This window comes from Dendrobium catenatum, unplaced genomic scaffold (assembly GCF_001605985.2).
Source record: "Dendrobium catenatum unplaced genomic scaffold, ASM160598v2 fragScaff_scaffold_133, whole genome shotgun sequence".
Classification (NCBI taxonomy): Eukaryota; Viridiplantae; Streptophyta; class Magnoliopsida; order Asparagales; family Orchidaceae; genus Dendrobium; species Dendrobium catenatum.
Window position 1 is genome coordinate 14,269,709 of NW_021318595.1, and position 11,659 is coordinate 14,281,367.

Sequence of the window (11,659 nt, forward strand, 5' to 3'; positions counted from 1 at the left end):
ACCAACTAAAAAAATGACAGATGGGAAACAAATAATCTAATCAGGAAATTAATAGGCTTGTTTCAAAGCTGGTTCTAGCCAAATATTGTCAAGAAACAAGAAACCATGTCACCTAATATTAAGCAAATTTTTATGAACAAAAATTACTCTATTTACTGCCACGTAGATGCAAGTTGATACTTAAATTAATATTGGTTGATTAAGTGGAAAGGAAAGTAATTAGGTATGCTCACGTATGTTGATGGAGGAAATATCGAACATAATCAGATACGATCTGAGAATCAGCAGCCTGCGAATATAGCACAAACAGGTTAAATGGATGAACTTCATTAGCAAAATGAAAGAAAAAAGAATAAACAAAATTAAGCTCACGGAATGATTACCCCATCAAATGAATCATATTGAATAGCAGGAAAAAAAAATTTTCTCAATGTAGATGAGTAAAAAAAAAATATAACAACATGCAACACCAAGGGGGACTAATTGTTCCCTTTAAAGAGAACATCATGATTCCAACCTCCTGTAAACTGATCAATGGATAATGCAAAAGCAGTTGATAACAACAGCAGTTCTAAGCATCAGAAAAAAAATTAAAAATTGGCTATAATGACTCGGAACTATACATCCTTCATACTGATTCAATCAACATAGCAAATCATGAAATTGCTGCAGACTCGTAAATGCAAAAGGTAAAAAAGAAAGAATATGTAGAATCATAAAATAAAAAGAATAACAGTACAGCCACAAAGTTCCGAAGAAAATCCATATTAATCATGATAACTAAAGTGAAAAATAAGCAAAAGGAAAGAAATAATGAAATCCATGAGATCATGAGGTCAATCATGATTGATTAAAATATAGAGTTCAGAATAGTAATAATTCAATCACGGAGTTTATTACCAACATAGGATATAGATCCCTTCCATTCAAAGTCTCTTAGGTAAAAATACATTTTTCTTCCATTAAAATCAATATAATGAGCATATTCACTCTTACTACATAAAAGAGCAAACAGAAACTATACCAATTCATGCATCAAGAACACATACTACAGATCATAATAGCATGAAATGACAACAGCTCTAAATTCGACAGAAGAATTATAATGGGAAGAAAATGCCACACTCGGAAGTTAGGTTTGAAGGAGCGTCTCTACTCTATCATGAGAGGTACTAAGTAGATTGATAACTAAATATCCATACTAACCAGCATGAAGAGTTTTTCCGATGATTTCACATACATACGCATGCAAAAATGATTTTTCCATCAACATCAACAGCATAAAGTTGTAAATTTTATGAAAAAAGTGCCAACGGCGCTGACATGCATATTGAACAGCATTAACAAAACAACGCAGCTGACTTATACGGCCAGATCATCTTTTTCAAATAATAAGCAAGTTCTAAAATCATCTAAGAGTTATAATTATAGCATTGACTTCCGCAAATAAAACAAAGAAAAAAAGCACTTGCATCATGATAAAAAAACAAAGAATAGATGATCCTCAAAAAAATTCATAATTAATAAATTGCACACTGATGTTTTAAAGACAGAAAAGGCATATCTGAATTCCATCAATTGGCCTTTAGTCCATATTTGCAGCAAGTGTGCAAATTAAGCACAAGCGGATGTAAATTTTACAAATTGATATTTGTCCATATATACAGTAAATGTGTAACCTTAGCACCTCACTAATAATCTATACTCCTATTATAAATGTTACTTGTGATTGTTCCCAAACTTGATCCTAGCCATACAAATGACACTTATAATTTTCCCCAAACTAAATCATAACCATACATTTGGCAACCCTTTGTATTCCATATGGCATCCCTACAAATTCCCCTTCAAGCATATACATTATCTTGAGACACGAAACCCAACAGGCCCTGCTCCCTCTCCCATGTGTGCGAACCCGCTTGCACCAGTCATTATCCTTCTCGCATGCAAGCCCACGTGAACTCACCCCTGGCCTTCCCTCCTCAATGAAGCTCCTTGCAACTTTCATCCTCAATGAACTGTCCTCCTCATTGAAACACCTCACAATTTCATTCATCAGCGGATATTCCTCGCAACTTCATAGTTTAGTGGTAACATATTGGCACAAGTTCTTGAGACTTCGCTTCCTTTTTGAAAACTTTAAAAATATGATTTTTCCTTTTCAATTCAGATTTTCATTCATGTATTATGCTCTGTTGATGATTAATTTGATTGTTAGCTGAAACAGAACTAACAGAAAGTTTTTTGAAACTTCAATGCTCAGCAGAAACTCCTTGCAACTTCAATCCTCGCATATTTGTTCAGTGGTAATATATTGTTATAAGTTCTTGAGACTTCACTTCTTGAGAATTTTAGAAATATGATTTTCTTTTTTATTTAGATTTTCATTCATGATATCATGTTTTGTAGATGATTAATTTGATTGTTCATTGAAATAAGACTAACAGAAGGTTCTCACTTGAGATTTTTCTTTCTTGGCATTCAGAAATAAGTCATTCCATCTTTTGCAATAAGTCCATGAAATAGTTTTCTGTAGGGTTCCCATCATTTGTTTATGATTCTTGGCAAATGATGAGGCTTAGAATTAACAAAAGAGAAGGACTGAGGGTGAATAGAATGATAATTTCAAAAGTAACATATAAGTCAGTCAAAAACTAATAAAGAGATTTTGAACGCTTCAACAGAATTGAATTATTTATTAATTGTAGGAATTGCTGACATTGAGTTTGAGTAAGTTCCACTTAATTGAAATTCAAGTTTTTCAGTTCAACTCAAGTTGACTTGATTGAAAGTTAGGCGAGTTAAATTTAAATGAACGTAGGTTTTTGAAATAGTAATTGAACACATGATCTCTTGAAAGCATCACAAAACAATTATCAATGTAGTGAGTGGTGTCTTTCTTTGTACAATTTATCAAGTATATAAATATATAAACAACTTTGTGCACGCTCAAATCTAATTTTGAACAAGCAGCTGTGAACTTGAAATCAACTCGAATATTGGAGCCAACCATACTTGCTCAAAAGTTGATAGATTCCAGACATTCTCGATTCAACAATCAAAGTAAAGTGTGTTTCAGGCCTTTTTCAAGTTTCAAATATTCTTATCAAAACTCTTTGTCATGCATTGCAGTGAGAATGTTGCTGTCCATGTTTCTTGCACGCTCATTCTGCATTTGTTTCATTTCCTTGCCTTATTGGTGCATCTGTTTCTCTCCACTGAACATGCCTAATGAGTAATATTATTAACTTTGTAGTTTGTATGCTTAAATTTGTTAATATATTTTTTGGTGTGGCATCTCAAATATTTTGCTATATTATTAAACCTGATAACAACGTTTATTTAACTTCTGTTATAATCTTTAATTTTCTACAAAGCATCAAAACTAAAACAAAGGAAAAAAACGGATTGCACTTGATGCTCTAATTTGCTTTGTCATCTTTTAAGTTTTTTGTTGAATTGGCAGACTTTGTAAGAATGTGATAGGAAATACTTGAATGCACAAGTAAACCTAACCCAAATCAAGTACCTAAGCAAAGAAAACTGCTGTCCGCAGCGAGAACACAGCCCAAACAGTGGGAAAACTGAGAAAAATACAAGAGAAATTCGTAGGAAATCAAAGCAAATACTTTTATTTCAATAGTAGACGAAAAGCACTTGCAAGATACAATTTTCCTTCAATTCGAGAGGAAGAAAATACTCTCCAAAATCTCCGGCAATGCCAAGAGCCCAAGAACAACCCTAGATCTCAAACAAAATTCAAATTCAAGATTCTCTCCCCAATTTCCTCCTCCTCTAATTAACCATAATGGATTCCTACAAATTACCTAACTAACCCTTGCATTCAAATTTTTCCCTCCCACTCATGTATTAAGCCCATCGTGGGCCCCAGGGGATTTCCGCCCCCTCTCCCGTTGTCTGGAATAGACGTGGACCGGTCTAGGCTGGACCGGTCCAGCCGGCCCCTCCTGGGCCGGCGTAACATTACTCCCCTCCCAAAAACTCACCTTGTCCTCAAGGTGAAAAGAGGGGAATTGCTCCACTCTTCGCGTCGAAATCAGGGAGGTCCTTCCATCGAATCAGCACTTCCTTATTGCCCACCTTAGCTGACCTTACCCCTATAAGCTCCAGGGGTTCTAGAATCACTTCCCAATCCTCCATCATTGATGTTGGTAACTCTGCGCTAACTGCATGCTCCCCTATAGCTCTCCTCAGCTGTGACACATGGAACACCGGATGTATGGTGGCGGAGGGCGGTAGCTTCAGGCGATACGCCACTGCTCCAATCTTCCCCAAGATCTCATAGGGACCATAGTATCTCGGAGCCATTTTCTCATTCCTCCTGCTAGCCACTGATTTCTGTCTGTAGGGCCTTAACTTCAAAAACACTCTCCCCTACTTCATATTGTATGTCTCTTCTATGGGTATCCGCTCGCTTCTTCATTATTTGTTGTGCCCTCTCAAGATGTTTCTTTAACTCGTCCAACACCCGGTCCCTCTCCTCTAAGTATTGTTCGACTGACGAGACAGGTGTATTTTCCCTTCCCATAATGTACTAAGTGTGGGGGGTCTCTTCCATAGAGCACCTTGAAAGGAGTCGTTTGGGTCGCTGAATGGTACGAAGTGTTATACCAGTACTCCACCCATGGCAACCATTTTGCCCACTTCCGTGGCATTTCAGACGCAAAACATCTCAAATATGTCTCCAGGCTCTAGTTAAGCACTTTTGTCTGTCCGTCTGTCTGTAGATGGTACGCGATGCTTCTGTTGAGAATTGTGCCCTGCATTCTGAAAAGTTCTCTCCAAAAATGACTGAGGAACACTTTGTCTCTATCCGACACAATTGATTCTGGAATCCCGTGTAATCTAACTATTTCCCTGATAAATGCTGACGCCACTGATACTGCGGTGTAAGGGTGTCGCAGGAGGATAAAATGTGCATACTTGCTGAGTCAATCCACCACGACTAAGATGACTGTGAATCCTTCTAAGCAGGGTAGGCCGTTGATGAAGTCCATAGACACTTCCTCCCATACTCTGTTCGGAAGTGCTAATGATTAGAGTAATCCTCCTGGCACCATTGCCATATACTTATTCCTCTGGCACACCTCACATTTTGCCACCATCTCCTCGACATCCTTAAACATCCCCTTCCAGTAGAGCTCTGATGCCAACCTCCTATATGTCTTATGTACTCCTGAATGACCCCCAACTGCACTGCCGTGGAATTCCTGCAATAGGTGAGGAATGTGTACTGATTTTCGCGGCATCACAAATCTTCCCTGGTATAGCAGCCTCTCTCCCTCCAGATAGTACCATGAATGGCTGCTACTGTCCTTCATCAAACCTTCCCTGATCTTCTTCAATTCTTCGTTATGCATGCTCTCTTCCTTAATGGCCCCCCAATCAACCATCAAAGGTACTGAGACTGCCATCTCCTGAAGTTCCCCCGCACATCTAGATAAGGCATCAGCTGCCTTATTCTCCACCCCTGGCCAATACTGGATCTCAAAATCATAGCCCAACTGCTTTGACAACCACCTCTGATACTCCTCCGTCACCATCCTTTGCTCTAGCAAGTATTTCAGACTCCTCTGATCTGTCCGAACGATGAAATGCCGTCCCAACAGATAAGGGCACCATTTCTATATGGCCATCAGTTCTCTCTCATACACTGATTTCAATCTAGTTCTGATCGAGAGCACCTGACTGAAATATGATATAGGCCTGTGATTCTGCATCAACACTGCTCCTAAGCCATATCCCGATGCATCGGTCTCCACTATAAAGATCTGACTGAAATCTGGCAGGGCTAACACTGGAACGGTCGTCAACTCGTCATAGCCTTTTTCAACCTCTAAAAGGCTTGGGTTGCCGCCTCTCCCAAGAGAAAATTGTCCTTCAGTTTCTCAGTCAAGGGCCAGGCGATGGTGTTGTATCCCTTCACGAACCTTCTGTAGCATCCAGTCAATCCTAGGAACCCTCTCATGAATAGATCTAAAACAGAATATATGGAGGTCAATCTTATAGTCTAAAGAATGGAGTTGAAGGTAAACTTAAATTATGGAGGTCAATCTTATAGTCTAAAGGCTTTCGTTTGAATAGATCTAAAACAGAATATATTGAGTGTTTTGTATTTTTTAAGGGAAAACAATTTCTTGTTTCAGACTAAAGTAAGAACCAGCACACTCTACTCATCTAATATCTTTTCAGCCTTCAAAATAATATTAAAAAGCTTAGTAAGTCAAGAAATTACTTGATGTCCAAAGCATTTCCACACCTCTATTTGAATATCATCAGGTCCCACCACTTTACCATACTTTTCAAAACATCTTCAACTTTAGTTTTACTAATACGGTGATAAAATAAAAATTTTTGTTTTCATTTAGGATGCTAAAGTTACTAAAATCAATCATATTATCACAATCTGCTACAATTTTGAAAAAAAAATTATGAATAGACTCATTCCAACAAAGTTCATATTTCGCTCACTAATCACAATATTTATCATAAGGTTCACTTGGCATGACAAACATGTCACTAACTACAAGAAATTTATTGGTGAATAACTCATAAAGTGAAATCCCAAATCATAATTGCACTATGTGCAAATATGCTTCCTCTTAAAGCATAAAAAGACTATTGTTGTTGAATTGTATTCAACTTTAGCATTCCGCCAAAATTTTCTCATCATCTAGCTTTGGTGGTGGCCGGTGGGTTAAATCTATTGAAGGTGAAGTCAAGTTAAACACTAACTTCTCTATTAATAGATCATGCATAATTGGTACAAATGGGTTAATTAGGAATCTGATATAGCGGTTCTTATGGAACGGCCTCTTAAGATGGTTCAGAAAGAACTGCCTCAGCCGGCCCCATCTGGACTGGCAATTTACTACAGGAGGCGGTTCAAAACACCTCCCTCCTACCTAATTAAGCTTGCCGCCTATATGTGGGACCCCATGGATTTAAATTTATTTGAATATTATTTTTTTAGGAGGGGGAGGGGGGAGCTTATTAATAGGAGAGATAGGGAGAAGGGAGAGGCATGCTTAGATTTGAGTTTCTCTTGGAGTCTGAGGGCTCTAGAACTTGCATCTAGAGATTGGGAGAGAAGTAGAGAACGATCCTCCTCTCAAATAGAGGATCACTTGTATCTTGCTTTATTGTTGGTTTGCTGTTTCATTATTGCTATTTTACTGTTTTTGGGGCTGATTACGCCCAGATTTTTGCTCTATTCTCACTGTTTTCTCTCCAACTAGTGATAGGTTTGCTGGCGAACTCAAGTATTTCCTATCAGGATCATGACAGTAAACCATTTTTTGCATTTGGCAAATGTTCAGGAACCCAAAATTATGTTTCAGTTGAATTGATTGTACTTAGTCATGGGCTGGAATGGTGTATTTACAAGGGATATCCAAAAGTTATTGATTCAACGTGATGCATTGGTATTGCTTCAAATTTTATTTTTTTATTTTATCAAATATTATGACTTATTCAATCAATTTAGTATGGTGCATTAATTGCAAATCTTTTAGCTCACTTTCCAAGCAAAAATATTTTTGAAATGAAACAGTCGGCATTTGTTGCACGATAGGAGATATGATTTGATTTTTCATTGAGTTAATTGAATCTCACATGCAAAGCTTATCAAATTTTCCATAGTATTTTTATACCTTTAGTTCGCAATTGTGTTTTATGTACATGTAAGTTCAGTAAAAATTAGATGACCTAATGAGCATACATATAATATAGGTTTAAATTGTGTATCAATATTTCTTAAATCCCCAATAAATTCCTATAAATAGTATGATAATTGTTTGCTCCATCCAAGATGTGGAATGTGCGGAGATGGATGTATAGGCAAAACACTAGTACTAACTGAATACTAAAACATGATGATGTATTAAGTACTAACTTCACTATGCAACATGATACTTGAGCAGCATTTGAAGAAGAACAAAAAATTATAAACAATATTCCTCAATTAGTTGCAAGAGTTTCTAGAGGCTTTTGTAAGTTGCTATTGGATGGAAATTAATTCCTATTAACAGGCCATTCTAAAAAATTTGAAGTAATTTTAACCCTTATTTGACCAGAGATATTCTCTTAAAACTCTGATATGAGCTTTTTCTAGAAAGGCTCAGATGAAATAGCATCTACTAATAATCATTTGAAGTATCATTTGTATGCCATGGAGCAGCATGCAGGGCTTAAACATAGTACTTTTTATATGTTAATATTTACGCGTGTTACTTTGTAACATATATGGCTATTTCCACTAGGCAAGAAATGTTATCAGAATTTTTTTCCTTATCTCAAATACAATCTAGTGAGGTCTCTATGTGTACATATCCATTCAATGTTAGTGAAACATGCTGCTCCATAGACAGCTTATTGCTCTCGTAGGAGTTTCTATTAGACTAACACATATCAAGAGATACTCTTAAACCGCAGTTTCAAGTTTTTATGGTTGGGTTACAAAAAGATTAGCATGAGATTTTTTGAACCGAAAAGATTGACTCACTGGTATATAGATTTGTCAAATCAGATAAATACCTATCATGAGATTCTCCCTCTAGATCATTCTTTGGCTCAAGTAGACATATTTGCTTAAGATAAATCCATTCGTAGGTAAATATATCCATTCTTAGGATAGATTATCCCTCTGATGCAATCGTCCAAAGTGCACATTCTTATTCTTATCGTGGCTGCAAATCCTCTAAAATTGCCATAGTAAAGTCCTACTCCCATACATTTCATCAACTTTGGATGGCTCTAGTTTGATAGAATTTTAAATGTTTCAGTTGTTGCTTCTTGTGATGCTTTTTGTCATGCATTTCACAGAATTTGTTTACTTGACTTTTGTTGTGCAAGTTTGAATATGTGTTAATCCGCTTTTTATAAATCAAATCAAGATTCCAATTGTTCATTCTACTAAATTTCCTCAACTATTTTTCTTTAGTCAAACTGATTTGCTACTTTCATCATGGATTGCCAATTTCTTTGTCGAGTTATCTTCCATATTGTAAAATCTCTAGAGGAACTTTAACTATTACCAATTTCTTTGGTTATAATATATGTTTCATTGTTGTAGCTGGAAAAAGTAGAAACCCAAAAGTTTTCTACTTTGGACAATGCATAATTCTCTTTAAGAAAAAACATATTTTTAGTACAACTCTGATTATTAAGCTTTTCTGATCTCCTATTTGTATCATGAAAATGCACTTTTATTCCTTGCTAATTAATTAGCATTCATTATTATTCTTAAAAAATAAGCAATTTAACAGAAGTTTATCAAATATTTTCATGCCTGAAATATGATTGACATCTCCAACTAAAGATTACAGATATTTCGTACTAAGAAAACATATGTGCAATATGATCCGTAGGATTATGTGCCCTTTTAATCTCTTTTTTGTGTGATAAAAGGTTGATTCATTTTCTTACTAATTAAAATTCATCCTTATTCTAAAATATATGAACATCACCATAATAAGCCTCTAAATTTTGGTTGAGAAAATCTACCTAATTACTTGAATTTATAAATTTGACATTATTTTTTTTAAAGCTGACACTTTTCTTTATGGGAGAAAAAACTTAATTAAACTCTTACTATCATTAAACATTATTAGTCTCTAAGTTTCTTTTTATCCATACAATGGGTTTACTTTGCATTATTTCAATGTAATTTATAATATTAGATAATAACTTTTAATGTTAATTAAATTTTAAAAACAATAATATTATAATGTTCATAGTTTTGAATTTTATAATGATCATTTTTTAAAAAACTTCAGTAACGTCCACTTAGAGCATGTGCAATAAAACTTGTACGAAGAAAAAAAATAAAGTGAGAAATGAAGATCCATGATTCAGTTTTATCAAGGTACATCTAAGCTTATGACATAATGCAACAACAATTATAGTTCATAAAGATTTTGTCCAAACACTTTAGAGCATGCACTTTGAAAGTGTTAAAAAGTAAGATGTAATGCATTCACGTCACTACAAACTTAAAACAAACTTTAATAATCTAGTGAAACATCTTTTCCTTTCATGTTTCCATGGTGAATATCAATTACAGGTATAGTATTATCAAAGATTTTCAAGATGTTCAGCTGCTCAATGAAAACAAATTCCTTATATTACCAATATTTTCAGCATCTTAATATTTGTTGAAGTTTGAACTGGACTGGTGATGCGATAGAATGGCAATTCCTTACTCCTGCTTTTATTCAGTTCTAATAAGGTCTGGAATAATTTTTTTTCTTTAATGCCTCTAAAAATTTTCAATTAGGCATTCAAAAAACATTTTGAATAGCCATTTATATTTATACTTTTTTTTTTCATGAATTCTGTTCAGCTCTCATTGTTTCCATCATGCCATTAGATTTATTTCATTAAATTGTCCCTTATTACCATGCAAACCAGAAGGTTTAGCTACCATTACCTAATACAAATATAGGATAGTGCTTTATGAAGTTAAAACTACAAAGGTATTACATGAATTGTTCTACATTAGTAAATGCAAAACTACTTCGTGCTTATTCAAATGCAAAATTAGTAAACACAACATCTCAATCAGTAATATGGCAAAGCCAAGAAAACCCCAAAGCGGATACATTATTTCATTCATCAAAACCCGTATCTACGATCAGCAACATTTAAGTTCCAGTCCGAACCTCAGACATATAAACTCACCGATCCAGAACGGCACACATAAATGTTATCAGTGAGCTGCGTTATCTTATCCGATGCACGGTTAGCAACATACATCCCTGCCAGAGAGGTGAAGTGAAAACTGAGATCCAAGAAGCTTTGTAATCTAACGTTCAAAGCAAAGGAGAAAATAAAACAAGAGGAAGATTATAGCCCGACCTGTACTAGTCCTCGAATCGGCGCCGAGAACGACACCACCCTCGTAAGTGACGCCGATGATGGTCGTGCCCATGGAATGCGGGTCATTAAGATCAGAATCCATGGCGAAAGGATTCGAGCTTTGGGCTAGAGGAGGAGCCATGATAGATGAGAGAAGGGAAACCTACTTTAGGGGACTTATTCCGCAAGTAAAAGCTTTCGATCATAATATTTGGGGGTCATCGCTTAAATCTGAATTATTTATAATAAAGAAAATACATACATACCAATTTATTTATATATCTAATATTTAAAATTTTAATATTATTTATCTATCATTCAAAATTTTATTTTCTATCAAATATGTCGTCCATATTTTGTTCCTAAAATTTTAATATTTCATTCATATCAAACACATTTTCTGTTAAAGTACTCTATCGGTGGTAGAAATGAAATATTAAAATGTTAAATATTAAATATATATATGATACAATTATAAAGGAGGCTTGAGTTTCCTTCCCTAGCAAATCTTGATCATCCATTTTATTTTTTCTTAAATTATCTTGATCATTCATTATAATATAAATAATTAATAATTATGATACTATTATAAAAGAGGCTTCAGTTTCCTTCCCTAGCAAATCTTGATAATCCATTTTATTTTTTCTTAATTATCTTGGTCATCCATTATAATATAAATAATTAATAATTCAAAAAATAATACTTACATAATTTAACGCTATTTATGTACAACTCATTCTAAATTAATTTTAAATCTTCTTGACGTTTTAATTTCTCGTAT

At 34.9% G+C, this 11,659-nt stretch overlaps 1 protein-coding gene across 1 annotated transcript in view; it reads right to left on the reverse strand.

Annotated features, from left to right (window-relative positions):
- LOC110104267 (proteasome subunit beta type-6) overlaps positions 1 to 11,090 on the reverse strand; it is a 39,148-nt gene extending 28,058 nt beyond the window's left edge. Inside the window, exons 1-3 of the mRNA XM_020833293.2 lie at positions 10,879 to 11,090; positions 10,702 to 10,778; positions 234 to 289 (exon numbers count right to left, since the gene is read on the reverse strand). Of these exons, the coding sequence (XP_020688952.1) occupies positions 234 to 289; positions 10,702 to 10,778; positions 10,879 to 11,020 (275 nt within the window). The 5' untranslated portion in view covers positions 11,021 to 11,090. The remainder of the gene's footprint in view (positions 1 to 233; positions 290 to 10,701; positions 10,779 to 10,878) is intronic.
- Positions 11,091 to 11,659: the final 569 nt, after the last annotated feature.